General features: G+C 38.0%; 1 protein-coding gene across 4 annotated transcripts in view; it reads left to right on the top strand.

Annotated features, from left to right (window-relative positions):
* Positions 1–477: 477 nt before the first annotated feature.
* The window catches only part of MTHFD2L (methylenetetrahydrofolate dehydrogenase (NADP+ dependent) 2 like), a 130,059-nt gene continuing 113,040 nt past the window's right edge, over positions 478–17,496 (top strand). For 3 of the 4 annotated variants that reach the window (XM_024754177.1, XM_024754178.1, XM_024754179.1), the window contains exon 1: positions 478–751. In XM_024754177.1, the coding sequence (XP_024609945.1) occupies positions 609–751 (143 nt within the window). In that variant the 5' untranslated portion in view covers positions 478–608. Of the gene's footprint in view, positions 752–2,553; positions 2,784–17,496 lie in introns of those variants that run through there. The other variant, XM_024754180.1, reaches the window with a different exon arrangement.

Consider the following 17,496-nt stretch of genomic DNA (forward strand, 5'->3'; position numbering starts at 1 on the left):
TTCCCCTCCAAAGTGGAGATGATAAGGTAGAGCTACAGAAATCCTTAGGTGTAGGCCTTGCTCAGCTAGGTCCTCCTCCTCCCTCCACACACACACTTTTCTTTCTTTCTCCTGCTCTCAAAGTATCCCAAGGTCTCACCAAGGTAAACAGAGAACCTGTAACACCCTTCTTGCTTTTAATGAAATTCCAGGTAGCCAACTGTGGGGCGGAGCTCTGGTTTGGGAGAAAGGGGGAATGCTGCTTGAACTGATTAGACGCTTTCCCTGTGTCCTCGCTATGGGCACATCAGCAGCGTGCCCAGTGGGTGAGAAGCCTAGTCGCCGCTAGGCGACAGCGCAACCCAACAGTCTCTAGACCCACCTGCCAGTACTCTTCCCAGCTTAGGGTTTGCGTCCGGCCCCGCCCCCTGACGGTCCAGGGGTCCTTCGGCCCCGCCTCCGGCCCTCACTCGGCTCCTGGCCCCACCCGTGCGTGGTGCCCCCGGGAACCCTCGGCTGGAGGGACTCGCTCTCCCGCCGAGCCCGGTCGGGGCAGAGCCCGGCCTGCAGCTGCGAGGACCGGAGCGGCGGGAGGTGGCGCCTCTGTTCTGGAGCCGAGATTCGCGGCCATGACAGTGTCGGCCCGCGCCTTCTGGCTGCTCCGCGGCCGCCTGGGCCGAGTGTCGGCGTTGGGCCGGAGCGCGGCGTCGCTCTTGGCGGCGCCGGGAACGGCCGGGCGCGCGTTCCGGGGCTTTCGGAGCAGCGACTTGAGGTACGAGCGCTCCCGGACGCTCGACCTCCTCGGGTCAGGGCGCTCCCGGGTGCGAAGCCGCTGGCTGTGGGAGGGGCGGCGGCCGCTGGCGCGGGCGAGGCCCTAACGCGTGAGGCCGGGGGCTCCGGGCAGCCGTGCGGCGCGGCGGGGCTGGGGGCTAGGCCGGCCTTGGCCCCGAACTTGGCTGCGGGCGGATAGCGTCGTCCTCAAGTCAGGCAACTTGGAAGTGCTCTGCGCTCTCTGGAACTGCAGCAGGTGCGGTTGAGTGACTGAGGAAGACCTTTGAGGCCCAGAGGAGAGAGGCCCTAGAAACACGTGGTCTGCTTGTTTGAAGCATTTGTTTTGGTTTGGGTTATTGTGTTTCGTAAACAAAGGAGTGGGCGATGGCCAGATGGTTTAGTAGTGTTTGAGTTTCTGACTTTCTTTGTTGGTGGTAATACTGAGGTCTTTTCCAGCTCTAAAATTCTTAATGATTTCACAAAATAAGGCATTAATCTTGACTTCTCAGTCTTTTTCTGTATGGCGCTTCTCGAATCTCTGTAGTCTTAGATTGACGTGCTCAGTCTTAGATTCACTGCATCTCTTTGGACCTTGTTGCTGGCTGGCAGATTGTGAGTATGGGTTTAACTGTTCTGCACAAATAGTGCCCAGGAACACTTCACCCGTCCGTCATCTACTTGTAGCTACAAACTCAAATCTAAGAAGCTAAAAATATATTCCCTTGACCCAGAGCCAGTGAGTCCAGAAGAGATTCTGTTTTCAGACTTTAAGGGCTTCCAGTAACGTGCTTTCACTGTGGTTTCATGTGACCAGAGATTGTGTCTTACTCGTCTTTTTGTATCCCCAATGCCCAGCACTGTACCTGGAAGAAAGTAAAGATCGGCAATGTGGAAACATAGCTACTGCTGTTTTAACTTAAATTGATTAACTCTTCATTGTATATTTGGACCTTAGTCTTGAGTGACTGAAATTAAAAAAAATATTCCCTATCGGGTTTACTTTGGACGAGGTTTCTGTGGACTACTTGTCCTCCACGAGGATATGTGAAAAAATAACAGTGACTCAGAGTTCTGATTGTGGAAGCTCTCATGGTGTCTGAAAAAAGTTGCCAGTTGGTTTGGAATTATCGACTCTACAACCTAGGAAAAGCAGATTCTGTAGAATCCTATTTGTATTATAGGTTTGAAGGAATTATGCACTCTAGTCACCTTTTTTAGGTAATTGTTTTTGGAATTTCAGTTATTTTACGGCTTCTTTCCAGAGTAAAGGTAACGTTTTACAAATTGTATGACTTGGTTAATTTCCCTTTGTCAGCTGATGTAAATAGACAACCTCATCACCCTATCTTCTCCAAAGACATTGAATGAGAGCCACGACAGTTAAAACCCCAGCATCTTATTGAAGCCACTTGCTACACACATGTGCCACACATACGGATAATTGAGATCTTTTAAAATTGAATTAATGACCTCTATAATTTAAAGTAATTGAGTGCAATAATTTTGGAAAGCTATTTTAATATAAAGAAGTATTGCTTTCAACCCAGCTGCTTTCAGCTCCATTTGATGCAGATTATATCTGTATAAAAATAAATAATACCTTTGATAGGTTTTAATTTTTTCAAGGCAGTACTAATTAGGTTAGGATAGGGTGGTGTTTTTGACATCCTCTTGGCACTGAGTACCATATATGAAGGTGAGGTTGGCTGTAAGGTTGAGAAACACCTGCGGACTGGTGGGTCTCGGGTGGGGAGGAATGCAGACAGTGTGTCGATGCTCATTGGTGTCTCTTTTCTCTTCTAGGACCAGCAGAGAGAAGAGATTCCATGTTCCAGAGGTCGCCACTGTCTGCCTCCCCACTTGTCCCCATCCTCAGTCATCTCTTTTAATATGTAGTGACTCATTAGTTGTCTAGTTCTTCATAGTGAATGTGGTTTAAGTCTGACATCATCCTATTGACTTAAAATTTGAGCCTTAGTGTTATTCTTTCTGAAAAGTGTCTTTGAGTTTGATAAACTCTTTCCACAATGATATTGACTGTTCTCAATTAACAGATTTATTACCAGTTTCTGGTACAGAGCCTTGAATGAAAAATGAAAAAGTATTTTTGATTATTTTTTATATTTTTGGCTAATTAGATACCTGTAGTAATGGAATATATAAATACTTTTTTAGTAGAGAAGTTTCTTTTTAAATAAGCAGAATTTCAAGAAATAGTGTTTGACAGAATTTGAAAATTACAAAACCTTGAGATATCATTTAATATTTATATCTCAATGATTTCCCTTTAAAATTTGCCGTGAGTTTTTTTCCCCATTTACTCATGAAAACATAGTTATTAATTGGAAGAAAATATATTTAATGTCAAATAAATAGCCCTTCTATTTGTTGCAGCTTATTGTTTCTTAAAATGAATTACCTAAACAGCCAAAAAGTTAGAAATAAAAAGTTCTTGGTGATTAAATTTTCCAATTTTGCCTCACTGTGTGAGGAGTTTACAAATCAAAATGTACTTGGGTTTTAAACATCGCATGAGTCCGGCCCTGTGTTTTTCAGTGTTTTGAGCTGGGCAGCAGTCTGTCCCTTTCGGAGGCAAGGTTAACAGACTTTGTACATTAATGCTGTGCTCAAATCAGATTTGCAGGTGTTCTACAGCGGGGACTTCCCTAAATGCTGCTTTACTGCCTGAACTCATTTTTAGTAACTAAATGGATATCCCAAGCATTTGTTCCATACTTATGCTATTGCTCAGTATTCCAAAAAAAATTAACTTGGCAGATTTCCCCTTTTTTCCCTGTCTATGATTCCTTTCAGCATTTGCAGAATTTTGTGTACTGACCTACAGCTGTTTTTGGAAGCCTCACCTTTTCTTCGTGTCTCACTGCCAATGGCTTTATCATTTTTGCAGCTAGGCCAGCATTTTAAAAGACTAAATTTTTGGAGCTAGTAAGAGATAAGCGGTTTATGTTATTTAAATAATAATGTCTTGTAGAGTGGATAGTTTAATAATTTTAAAAAGACAAATTTTATTTATAAGGCTGTTCATTTTTCTTCAGACTCTCTCCTCTAGTACTTACTCAGTTTCTCTCTCCGCTATATAATTATTTGGTTTAAAGATCCTTTTATCCTCATGTGAAGCTCGAAGGACCCAGACTCCAGTTAGGACCATTAGTAAAGCTGATTTTCTTTAGCATTATATCAACGAAGATAGAGTTAGTCCCAGTGACTAGCAAAGGCAGTTTCTCAAAGGCATATTTTATTTTACTGGCAAATATAGTGTGATTTTCCTATCTTAATGCCTTACCTATTCTAATGAAAATGAGATATGATAGTTTTTATTTCTAAGCAGTTCTTTTGTCATTTTAAATTTAGAACTAAAAGTTTCACCATTTAGTATCTTATATATTAGTTTTATGTCTGTGTCCCAGCTGTTCAGAGATAATGTGTTCTAACGTAATGTCTCCAAAATCAAGTTTTCTGATTAAAATGGATCAATAGATGAACAAAGGAGACTAATACTAATCTCAGATCTTGTTACTCAGTCATGGTTTTAGTAATAATTTAGCAGTTTCTTTAATGACCCATATCTTTGTTTTTCACATGTTTTGAAGTTATATTATCCTTTCATGTTAATACCCTGATGGGATGATAAAAATAGCAGGAAAGAAACCCACCAGATTATCTTCCATGGTTACATACTCTTAATGGAATTCAGTGGAGCTCAATGAAGATTTTTTTTTTTTAATTAATTAATTAATTAATTTATGGCTGTGTTGGGTCTTCATTTCAGTGCAAGGACTTTCTCTAGTTGTGACAAGCGGAGGCCACTCTTCATCGCACGCGCAGGCTCAGTAATTGTGGCTCACGGGCCCAGCCGCTCCGCGGCACGTGGGATCCTCCCAGACCAGGGCTCGAACCCGTGTCCCCTGCACTGGCAGGCAGACCCTCAACCACTGTGCCACCAGGGAAGCCCAATGAAGATTTTTTTAAAATAGTTTGGCTTAGGGGTGATTAAGTTGTGAAAGGATGCTTAAAGACATGGGAGCTTGGGTGAAATCTGAACTGTCAATGATTAATTTAGGATAAATTAATGATTAGTAATAAGTGAGTTTTACCATTAAGAAGTGCAATTTGGACCAGAAAAACCCCACCTAATTTGTGTATGGAATATAATCCAAACCTAAATTAGTGTCAAAGGAGAACCCAGGGTTGGATAGTATCCAAGAAGGCTTATCCAGCTCTTCCACTTGATATTACATCATATGCATTTTCTGTGTTGCCATTTTTTTTTTTTTTTTTTTTTTTTTGGGGTACGGGGGCCTCTCACTGTTGTGGCCTCTCCCGTTGCGGAGCACAGGCTCCGGACGCGCAGGCTCAGCGGCCATGGCTCACGGGCCCAGCCGCTCCGCGGCATGTGGGATCTTCCCGGACCGGGGCATGAACCTGTGTCCCCTGCATCGGCAGGCGGACCCCCAACCACTGCACCACCAGGGAAGCCCTAGCAGACCTCTTAAATGCTCAGCAGGACCAGATTTCTGCAGGGATATGGAATTTAGTTCCTGGGCCTGGAATGTGCTTTCTCTTACTCTCCCACCACCTATCTTTTCAGCTGACTAGTTCTGTTCATATTTCTGGTGTCTGCTTAAATATCACCTCCCCACAGGGGCCTTCCCCGACAGCTAAAGCTACTTGTTTTCCCTGTTGTTGTCTTGTAACACCCACTGCTTCTCCTATTTCTCACAGCTCATACAAACACAAATATATGACATACACACACACATGCATATATAATTAAATGTGTTTAAAATGGTTTCTCTTACTAAATGGAAAGCTCCGTGTGGTGAGAGATAGTACTGTCTATCGCCACCAGGGAAGCCCTTGCCATTGTTTTTGTTAACATTTTATTGACTGCATCATATTAAGTCAAGTGGCCATTAACCTACCTAACCATCTTGCTGTTGTTTACTGTCTAGTCCTTGAAACATGAAATAATTTACTCTCAGATTCAGGTCATGTTCTTGTCAACATCATACCAGCCAGGTTTGTTCACTTAATGATCCGAACTCTACTTGGGTTTCTATAATTACTTTCATTAAAGAATGTGCCTAGAGCCAAGAGACTATTCAAAGATTCGTAATTCTAAAGTGAGGGCATATTATAGTTTAAAATATATGTTTCCTCTTCCCACTTCAGCTCTTTATCATTAACTCTGCAATGAATATCATCTTGCCTTTGAATAATCCAGTTGTATTGTTGAAAAATAAATTCTTATTAATATTTAAGGGAACATTAAATAACTTGTCCAAGATAACACAATAAATAAATGAAGACAGGATTTGAATCTGCATGATCTATCCAGTGCTTTACTCTACAAGCAATTTATAATTGTTGACATATCTCCCTCTTGCTTTTCCTCTTTCTGAAAGCTCTTATTAAATCCTGTAGAACTTTTGTGAATCAAGAAAACTGATTTTGCATATAAATCTTAAACATTATCTAGTTAGATTTCCTTAATACAGGGTATCTCTTAGCCTGGGACTTAATGGATAGAATTTAGGGGATCCCTAAAGTTAGATGGGAGGTCACTGACTCTAATAAACTTAGCATTTTCTTCAGTGTTGAATGTTGGCCTTAAACCACAGTAATATTAGTAGTACTTATGATATTGCCAGTGAAAACATAGATATTTTAATAACATTTGATGCAGAGATCTCAAAACATCATATACACTCACCACTACTTTGATATTATGGTAGTAATTAGACTTGCCACTAGATCCTTGTATTTAACACTTAAAAGTGATAACAATATTTTAATAAAATTGGTTTCCTTGTAAACCTGTGTATTTTATGTTAAACATTTAAAAAAGATTGTTCTGAGAAGATGTACATCGGATTCAACAGACTGCCCAAGGGTTCTCATGGTACAAACTTTAGCATCTAAGATGTTTTCTGCAAAAATCATGGATGTTTAGGTTGCTGCTTATGTTCTAAGTTACAGGTTAGGGTCCTGAAAGAGTTAACTTACAAAATTGAATAACAGAATCACACATCATGAAAAACACTTGCTTTACTTTTTTTGACTTATAAAAGTATAATTTCTGATAAAATTACTTCACGGTGTAAGATAGTAGCTAGGATGTGAAATGAAATGTTTTTAAAAGGCCATAAACTTAACATTTCTAAGTATTAATTTACTTAAAAAAAATTCACTTACTTCGAATAGCTCCCTAGTACTACTGATTGGTTGGTTTTATTCAATATGTAATTTTGCCCTGGTTCCCTTGAGTTTGTTTCATTTCTATTGTATAGTTAATATGAACTCAGAATCTTAAAATTATGTTCTAAGATACAAAGCAATTAAACTATGCTAAGGACTTGCAGAGATATTTGAATTGCTAATGACTGTATTTGGCTTTTTCATCTTTATAGATCATAAAACAGTTTATTGCATCTCTAATTAAAGTTGTGGTTGAAAATGAGATTGAAACATAGATGCAGAAGCAAGATGTGAAGTATACAAATTAAATACACTGTTGATCTTGAGCAGATTTTTTTATTTTACTGTTTTGTGAAGGAGTATTTAGATACACAAGAGAAGTAGTGATTTTTTTCCTCCTGTTTACTACTTTGTTTTAGTTAAACTAAATTAACTTCATTTAATTCTAGGAATTATAAATTTAATTAATTCTTGGAACTGTAGATTCCAGTTGGATGGTTGCAGTTTATTTTCTGGAAAGTAAATAGGTAAATAAGCTCATAGAAACAACACTAAATGTTGATGGCTTTTTAGTCGCATATTACTTCTGGTTCTCTGAATATGTCTCCATCTGTTACTTAACAGAAACTAGGAGAGCCATTTTTACAAATCAGCCAATCAACTCTTAGCCAACCATTCCCATTATATAGATGAGGAAATTGCATGCCTTTGAAAGCAGTTACGAGACTTGTCCAACTTCATTATAGCTGCTAAGGGTGAACCAGGGCTGACACTCGGTACTACTGTCTTTGGGTGAGTAATTTGTACTGCATTTGCTGCTCTACGTCTAACTCTCCTCCCTAGCCCCTTCATTATGATTTATTCTTTCCTAATGAAGCCATATTTAGTGCTAGCCCAGAAATGGAGGGGAGAATAAAGCACTGAAAGGGAGAGCTCCTTGTTCTGCCTTCTTTGGGGGTGACTTGCAACATTTCTGCCTTTGCAAGAGATGTCACCTGAGCAAGTAATGACAGGGTGCATTGTGTGAAAGATATCTAAGGGGTCAAATTGACTTCACTTTTGATGTGTATTAATGGCAATGTCAGTATATAATTTTTTGATGAAATCACATTTTTAAGAGTAGAAAAACCCCATTAAAGTAATGAAAATTACATATTTAGAATATTTATTGACTTATATTAGTCGACCTATAAGAGTTCTATTGAAAACTATTTTCAAAATTAACACTTAAAAATATAATTTATACCCTTATACATTAAAACAATTAAAATTTTTAATATTAATTTTATATTAACACATTTACATTTTTATGTTAATTATGTGACTGTTAACTTTTAACATATGACACATTCTTGGTACATATACATACAGTTGACCCTTGAACAATGCAGGGGTTCGGGATGCTGACCCTCCAGAGAGTTAAAAATCTTCACAGGTAGCCCTCTATTTGCAGTTCTGCCTTCTCAGTTTCAACCAACTGAGAATCGTGTTGTACTACGGTACCTAGTTAATAAGAAAAATCTATGTATAAGTGGACCCATACTGTTCAAACCCATGTTGTTCAAGGGCAACTGAACTTGAATCAGTTTCTTAGCCATATCTTCATTTAATGCCTTGATACTGATAATTTTCTGGAAAAAAACCCAAACTTATGCTTAATTTAAAAATTAAATTTGCTGTTTTCTTATAAGTTGCAAATTACTCTTTTCTTTAGACAGTAGTATTTTTAGTTTTAAAAATACTTTCTCTACAGATGCTAAAGCACCTGGTAAACTCAGAGCAAACTCTTCTAAATTGAACATAGTCTCAGTTGTAGTTTTTTTCATGAAGATGTTTCAGCCTAAATATTTTCACAAGTGCTATTTTCATGTCTCATTTCAAAGTACCTTTCTTTGACAAATATTTAAGATAAAAGTCATCAAATAAGTTGTATCTATTTATGATTTTTAAAATATTTTACCATATTTAGATGCAGTAAAATGATAGGTCTTCTCAATTATGTTCCATTACATTGCAAAATATAAATTTATTCAGTGAAAAATAGGAGAGTCATCAAAAGTTCTTCCCACAAATTGGGATATTTTAAATTGGGATTATAGATGTACTTGTTTACTAAGTCTGTCATAAAGTACCACAAACTAGATGGCTTTGTGAAGGAGGGGATACTCCCCTTTTTTTCCTCTTAGTTCTTTTAGCTGGCAATTAAAATGACATAAGCAGATTAACCAGAGAAAACCAAATTTATTAAGTACATAAGGGAATTCACATAAACATGAAGAATTCCAAAGATAGTAAGGCAAGATGAGGTATATATGTTATTCTGGACTAAGGAAAAGAAGGTTAGGGTCTGGGACTTAAAAGTAAGGTAATTCACAGGAAGATGAAAAGAGTTAATGTTCGGTGAACAAACGTTTGCTGGATCATCTAGAGACAGTGGGACTCAGAGAGGACTTTGATCAAAAATAGGCCTTGCTAGGTTCCTGCTTGTCTACCACACGTAGTTCATACTTTAGAATGGTTATCTGTTGTGATAGCTCCTTCCTGGAACCAGCCTTCTATCTTAAGTTCTTTTGGGCATTTAGGGGGAAGTTCAGAGGTTTCTTCTGGAGTGTATTAGGCCTTGGCTATTTTCAGCTGGAAATAATCTGCATGCCAGAGTGGCACAACTTGGGACAGCTTGCCCTGAACCCCATCAGTTTAATTAATTAATTAAATTTATTTTTTGGCTGCATTGGGTCTTCGTTGCTGTGTGCGGGCTTTCTCTGGTTGCTACAAGTGGGGGCTACTCTTCGTTGCGGTGCGTGGGCTTCTCATTGCAGTGGTTTCTCTTGTTGTGGAGCACGGGCTCTAGGCGCTGCGGGCTCAGTAGTTGTGGCTCGCGACCGCATCAGTTTAAAGCAACAGAAACTTATCCTCACACCCGTGGAGGCTAGAAGTCTGAAATCAAGGAATCTGCAGAGCCATGCTCTCCTAGCGTCTTGTTGCTGGCAATCCTTGGTTTTCCTTCACTTATAGCTGCGTAACCCCAACTCTGCCTCTGTGGTCATATGGCCATCTTGCCTCTGTGTCTTCATGTGGAGTTCTGTCTTCTCTTCTTCTAAGGACAGCAGTCATATTGGATTTATGGTCCATTCCGCTCCAGTATGACTTTATCTACATCATAATTACATCAGCAAATACCTTATTTCCAAATAAGGTCACAGCCACAGGTACCAGGAATTAGGATTTGAACATATCTTTTTGGGGACACAATTCAACCCACAACAATAGAACTTCAAAATTGCTTGTATATTGTTTGAGGCATCATTGTTTAATTAGCTCAGTACTTCCCTTGCTTTTGAAGGGGTACATTTCTGTTTGTAAGCTTTGGTTTCGGTATTTGCAATTCACTAAAAGTTTCAAATCTGAAGCCCCCCCACCGCCCGCCATGTCTTGGACTATTTTTTGAATATGTTAACAATTTCCAACAGAGTTTGAAAAAAATGGAACACTTTTAGGTCTTTTTGGCTCATTTACAAAATAGATTTTTAAACACTTATTTCTAAAATCTGATGTAGGCAATGAAGAGAGAGTACATTCAAGTTTTTGTATTCAATATAAACTTCACAATCGCTTTGTAATTTAGTTACAATAAGTGAGTTTATGTGTACAATATTTTTTAATTTATCAATTTATACTTTAGTTGGTAGATTATAGCTCGTTTGCATACAATTATGGATATCTTGCTCCATGACCAGTTTCAAGCACATATGCTTCATAGGTTTCTTTATATTGAAAGTAGCTGACCACCTATCAAGAATACTAGAGTGTGGGGCTTCCGTGGTGGCGCAATGGTTGAGAGTCTGCCTGCCGATGCAGGGGACGCGGGTTCGTGCCCCGGTCCGGGAGGATCCCGCATGCCGCGGGGCGGCTGGGCCTGTGGGCCATGGCCGCTCAGCCTGCACGTCCGGAGCCTGTGCTCCGTGACGGGAGAGGCCGCAATGGTGAGAGGCCTGCGTACCGCAAAAAAAAAAACAAAAAAGAATACTAGAGTGGGGATTCCTGCTTTGAGAATGATGGGGGCATAAATCAGTGGTTCTTAACTGAGGCTTGGCAGAACCACTTTTTAGATCTTTTTGTTAAACCCTGTGAGATTTTTAGATCTAGCCTGTAGAGAGCCTCAAAAAGTTCCTGGCAGTTCCTTAGCCAGTCTGTCTCATCAACTGTGAGTACTGTTGTGTCCTGTAAAAGAAATTTTGTCAGAGATGAAGGTTTTCTTAAGAGACAAAAGTACAAACTCTAGAGGCAAAGATGGTTTTCACATTAGAATTAAGAACTTTTCATCAAAAGTAACCATATAATAAGTGAAAACACAAGCCACATACAGGTGATACTTGATACATAGGTATACTTGATACAAGATTAGTGTTCAGAATGCATAAATAACTACTAAGAATTAGGTACAAGTTAATAATCCATTAGAAAAATGGTCAATGAAGAGGAACAGGCATCCCATAGAAGAGGAACTCCAAATGGCCAATAAACCTATAAGACATCCAACCTCTAGTAATTAGGGAAATGCATAGTAAAACCACAACAAAATGACATTTAGCTAATTGGTTAATTTAAAAACTTTGACAATATCAAGGAAGTAGTACAATAGAAATTCTTAAACACTACTGGTGGACTTATAAATTAGTGCAACCACTTTGGAAACAGGTTGGCATAAATTGAACACACATAAATGTATCTTATAGCAATTCCATCCCTGGGTGTAAACCTTAGAGAAATATTATAATGTTGCATGTTATTTTGTATTTATATCATATGTAAATGTGATATATATCATATATATCATATATATTATACATTATCATATATAGTATACATATGTATATTATTATATTACATTATATTATAAATGTATATTATTATATTCTTAATATTTATAGATATAAACATTAGGTTAAATGATAAAAGAAAGGAATGGAAAGGAAAGCAATGCAATTATAAACCCAAATTTCAGGATTGTGTTTAACTCTATGGGAGAAGATCAGATTTTGGTAGAGGAGGATTACAAAGACAATTTCAATGACAATGGTAATATCTTTCTTAAACTGGGTGGTAAGTTTATTAATTTTACTATTATTTTTTCTTTTCATGTGTTTTATAGATATTTTGCATCTACTCACTTTTAATATAATTCAAGATCTGTTTTGATAGCACTTTAAAATATTCTAAGATAGAAAGACAAATATCCAGAATACTAACCTATCTCACCATTTTATTTTATTTATATTTCTTTTTAATCTTTAGCCATATGCATGCACATTTTAAGTTACAGTTATGTACCTACAATTTTTCATTTAATTTCTTCACTTAATTTTATGCAATGAGCATTTTCACATATTGCTGTTTTTATAATTTTCAGTGGCTGCTTAGTAACTCCAACAAATTATAATACAATAAACAGTTTAACTCCGATAATTCCACAAATATTTGATAAACACAATGTGCAAAATACTCTTAGGTATTAAGGATGTCATCGTAAATATAAGCTTCCTGTCCTACACAGCTTAGAGTATGGTGGGGGAGACAGTAATATTTACAAGGCCTTAAGATACTACATGAGGGTAAAAGCTGGGTGCTGTGGGCACTCATATAAGAGGCAGATCCCCAGGTTGAAGTGGTCAGAGAACATTTCCCAGAGTCCTTTCCAAGCTGAGACTTGAGGACTGTGTGGGAGTGAAGGAGGAACAGATTTGGTAGGGATGTTAGAGAAGTGAGAAGGAGGATGAAGAGTGTTTCAGATCGAGGGAATAGTGTATGTGAAGACCCAGAAGTGAGAACCAGAAGTGAGCACAGGTGATAAATTTAAATGCAGCTATGTGTAGTGTGGGACTTGGTGAGCACAGGGAAGCTAAAGAAAGCTCATGCAGGGGTGTGTAACCTACAGGATGTTTGGATTTGAGTTAAAACTTCCTTTCCTTAGTTTTTCATGTCAAAAATTTGGGAGTCATATTTGATTTCTTTTTCTCACACCCTATACCCAATCTCAGTAAATTCCAGTGGCTCTACCCTCCATATAGATTCAGAATCAGACTACTTAGCATCTCCACTGCTACCCCCCTTGCCCAAGCCACCCTCATCTCTTGCCTGGGATACCACACTAGCCTCTTAACTGGTGTCCCCACTTGCCCCTTCCTCCCATAGTCTCTCCTCCACATTTTAACCAGTTATCACTGAATAATGAAAATCAGGTCATGAAAATCAGGTCAAAATTTCTAAATGGCTTTCTTTCTCGTAATAAAAGCCAACGTCCTTCTGAATGCCTGTAGGACCCTATGTGATCTGATGTCACACTACTTCTCTGACTTTATGTCCTGTTCTGGTCCATTTGTTCTTTCTACTATAGCCACTGGCCTTTCTATTCATCAAACATACCAGGCACATTCTTGCCTAACGTTCTTTGTACTTGCGGTGTATTTTCCTTAGCCTAAATTCTTTTCTCCAGATAACCACATAACATATTCCTTCATTTCCTTCATTTCTGCTCAGATGTTACTCGATTAATCAGAGAAGTGACACCTTAACCAACCTATGTAAAATGGTAACTCTGGCCTCCAGATGTGCCTTTTTTTTTTTTTCCATGTTTCACACATGATATGTTAAATATCATAGAATACTGCCTGGCACATAAATGGTTTTCAATATGTATTTATTAAATTAATAAAAACTGGACATGTAGTGCAGTCTTAACAAGGGAACTGATATGATTCCATTTGGAAAATCACTCTGGCTGCAGTGTGGAAGATGGACTGGCAGAGATGGAGACTTGAGCCAGGCTGAATTCTTAGGAGTTGTGTGCTTCTGGGGCTGAACATTTGAGTGGTTGCTGATACGTAACATTTTTCAACAATACGCATATTGAAAGAAACCTCATTTCTTTATTCACTGAAGTCTATATGAGCTATTAATGTGTGTGTTTACCATTTCTTCCAGCATATGGACTGATACAGGCATTCTCCCATTGGGCCTCCACTAAGTCCAGGTTGCTTCATTTATCCTTATATTGTGTCTCCCATAGAGCCGGGCTTGCTGAGGCTCTGCAGTGACTGAGGGAATCAGTGGGATGGGCCAGCTGCTGCTGAAAATGCTTTAAGTCCCTATTCATAATTGGGTGGCAGTCTTTTGGGTGTTTACCCATAAATACCAACTAGGCCAGGCCATGTCAGCTATAATTAGCAAGCTGAATTAGCACATCGGTACTATAATGTAAAGTAAGCCCTGTCACCTCAGACCCCAACAAAAAATGTGCAGTCAGGTTTAATCTGTAGGTACATTGTCTTTTTGGAAGTCAGGAATCAGTTTATGCCATTGTCATCTGACATTCTCAGGGTCACACAGCTTGTAGTGTCTAGGCCATAATAATCCTGGATTATGTTCAGTTGTTGCCAGTTTCACACTAACCTATGACTAAATCATTGTGTTTAACAGAGAATCAGCTAATAAAACATGTAAGCAGCTGCATTGCTATTCATATGCTATAGAATGCAACATGGAGCTCAGATGGTTTTATATTTTAAAATACAAATGTATGTTCTTTACTATAAGAGTGACTTCTAGTCTATTAGCAGATAAACTTGCTTCTGTAGCAGAGTATTTTACCTATCTGAATATTGCTGACACAATTTAATTTTTGGAAAGTTTTTTTTTTTTTAACTACCTGAAATTGTTTGCCATATCTGCAGCCCTTAGTACTTGTTAACATAGGAGGTCCTTGTTTTCTTAGTATTAAAAGTCCACTTAAATGAATCAATAACAAATGAGCAACAGGAATTCAAAGTAGATAGTGAAAACAGTTCATTATTTAATCCTGAAAAATAAAATTTAAGCTCAAAACTGAATGTATTTTATCTTAACTTGATTTAGTCTAATAATTATGTACTAATTATTAGAATGTACAAAGACACAAATTACAAAAGCTCACTCAAGAAATGCCAGGTAACCTGAAGAGCCCTCTTTGTATTAAAAAAATTAAATTTGGAGTTTTAAACCTCACCACAAAGAAAGCTCCAGGACCAGATGGCTTCACAAGTGAATTCTACAAACATTTAAGGAAGAAGTAATACTGATTCTATACAAACTCTTCTGGAAATGTGAAGAGGATGGAATACTTCCTAAGTCATTCTATGAGGGCAGTAACCATATACCAAAACCATACAAAGACAGTACAAGGAAAGAAAACTACAAATATCTGCCATGTATATAGCTGCAAAATTTTTTAAAAAATTGATGAAATCCACAATATCTGGAAAGGATATGTGGGAGGTTTATCCCAGGAATGCAAAGTTGGTTTAACATTTGAAAATTAATGTTATTTACCATATTAAGAGTCTAAAACCAAAAAAACCATTTGATCATATGATCATCTCAATTGACACAGAAAAAGCATTCAGCAGTATCCTGATATAAAGTCTCTTCAAACTAAGATAGAACTAAGCCATAAAACTAAATGCATAACCTAAACCCATAAAACTTCTAGAAGGAAACATGGGAGAAAACCTTTGTTACCTTGAGTTAAGCAAGTATTTCTTACGCACAATACCACAAGCATGATCCATAAATGGAAAATTGATTAAAATACATCAAAATTGAGAACTTATCATACAAAAACACAGTTAAGAGAATGAAAAGGTAAAGCATAGACTTGGAGAAAGTATTTCAAATTATATATCTGATAAAGGACTTGAATCTAGGATATATGAAGAACTCTCAAAACTCAATAAGGAAATGACCTTTTAAACAAAGGGCAAAAAATTAAATTACACAATTCACCAAAGAAGATAGGCATATGAAAAAAATATGCACATAAAAAAAAATGCTCAACATCATCATTCATTAGGGGAATGCAAATTAAAAGCACAGTCAGATACTATCATATATCCACTAGAATATCTAAAATTTAAAAGACCGACCATATAAGGGATAGCAAGTATGTGGAACAACTGGAACTCACATATACTTCTTGCAGAAATGTAGAATGGTACAACCAGTTTGGAAAGCGGATTGACAGTTTCTTACACATTTAAACATATACCATATGATCCAGCCATTCTAGTCCTAGATATTTGCTCGAGACATGAAAGTATATGTGCATACAGTCACTTGTACATGAATGATTGTAGCAGCTTTATTTGTCATGACTAAAAACTGGAAACAACACACGTATATCCATCAACAATTAAATGGATATACACAATTTGATATATCCTTACAATGGAAAACTTCTCAGCAATAAAAGGAGATGCACTATTGATACATACAACAGCATGAATGAATTTTAATTATGCTAAGTGAAAGTAGCTAGGTGAGAAGGAGCATGTAGTGCGTGATTCCATTTTTATAAAACTCGTGATAATACCAACTAATATATAGTGACAGGAAGCAGACCAATGTTGTCCGGAGGCATGGCAGGGACAGATAGAATGGTGAGATTGCAAAGGGTTACCAGGAAACTTCTGAGGGGGATGGATGTTTTCATTTTCTTGATTGTGGTGATGGTTTCTCAGATATACACATACACTAAAACGTCAAACTTTGCGCTTTAAATATATGCAGTTTATTGTATATCAATTATACTGTAATAAAACTATTACAACATTAAGACAGCGGAGCAAGATTGATACACCGCATTTACCATGACCTTCCATGTCTTGAAAGTGGAAAGTAGACAAAATTAGAATCAAAAGTAGAGTTTACTTATAATTGTATTATCTAACCAATGTGTATTTGCTCAGTTAACTGTTTACCCATGGTTATGACTATTATTGAAATATACTTTTGTGTTGAACTGAAGAAGTGGTTTTCAAACACGATCATGCACAGGAATACCTGTGGGGACCCGTTAGATGTGCAGATTCCCAGGCTCTCTCCCCTCTCCCAGGGATTCCAAATCATGGGTGTGGTCTTGGGGTCTAGGAATATGCAAGTGCAGTAAGGTTCCCAGGCAATTTTGACGTATGTATCCATAGACCATATTTCAGAATCACTTCTTAGCAGAACATTGTTTACATCAGAATTGTTTGAATCTGGATGAACTCTGTGGACCACTGGTGCCAGGTTGATATGGAATATTCTTGATCTGGTCTATGTAAGTGTACATCAACCTATTAGAGAGGGGGGTTGACTTATTTGGAAGGGGCAGCAAGTTTGCATTTTGTTTGTGCTGGCTGATATTCATGATAACTGCTCTCACTAGAACATAGAAAATGTACAGGTGCTTGAAAAAATTAAGTTGCTATAAGGTTTTTCTTTCCTCCTTTTCTTCTCCTTCACAATATTCATTGACCTGCTTTTGATATTTTGTGTAATATTCATGTGCTATAGATCATGCTTTCACCAGGCCTTTCAATAGTGAAAGGACAGGGGCCCCAGGAAGAAGGAACCATCTTTTATTTTATCAGGTACCTTTAAAAACTAAACATGCAGTAGGAGCAACATTAATTCACCACTTTTAAGTTTGAGATCATGGAGAGCAGGAAAACC

This window comes from Neophocaena asiaeorientalis, unplaced genomic scaffold (assembly GCF_003031525.2).
Source record: "Neophocaena asiaeorientalis asiaeorientalis breed wild unplaced genomic scaffold, Neophocaena_asiaeorientalis_V1.1 scaffold148, whole genome shotgun sequence".
Classification (NCBI taxonomy): domain Eukaryota; kingdom Metazoa; phylum Chordata; class Mammalia; order Artiodactyla; family Phocoenidae; genus Neophocaena; species Neophocaena asiaeorientalis.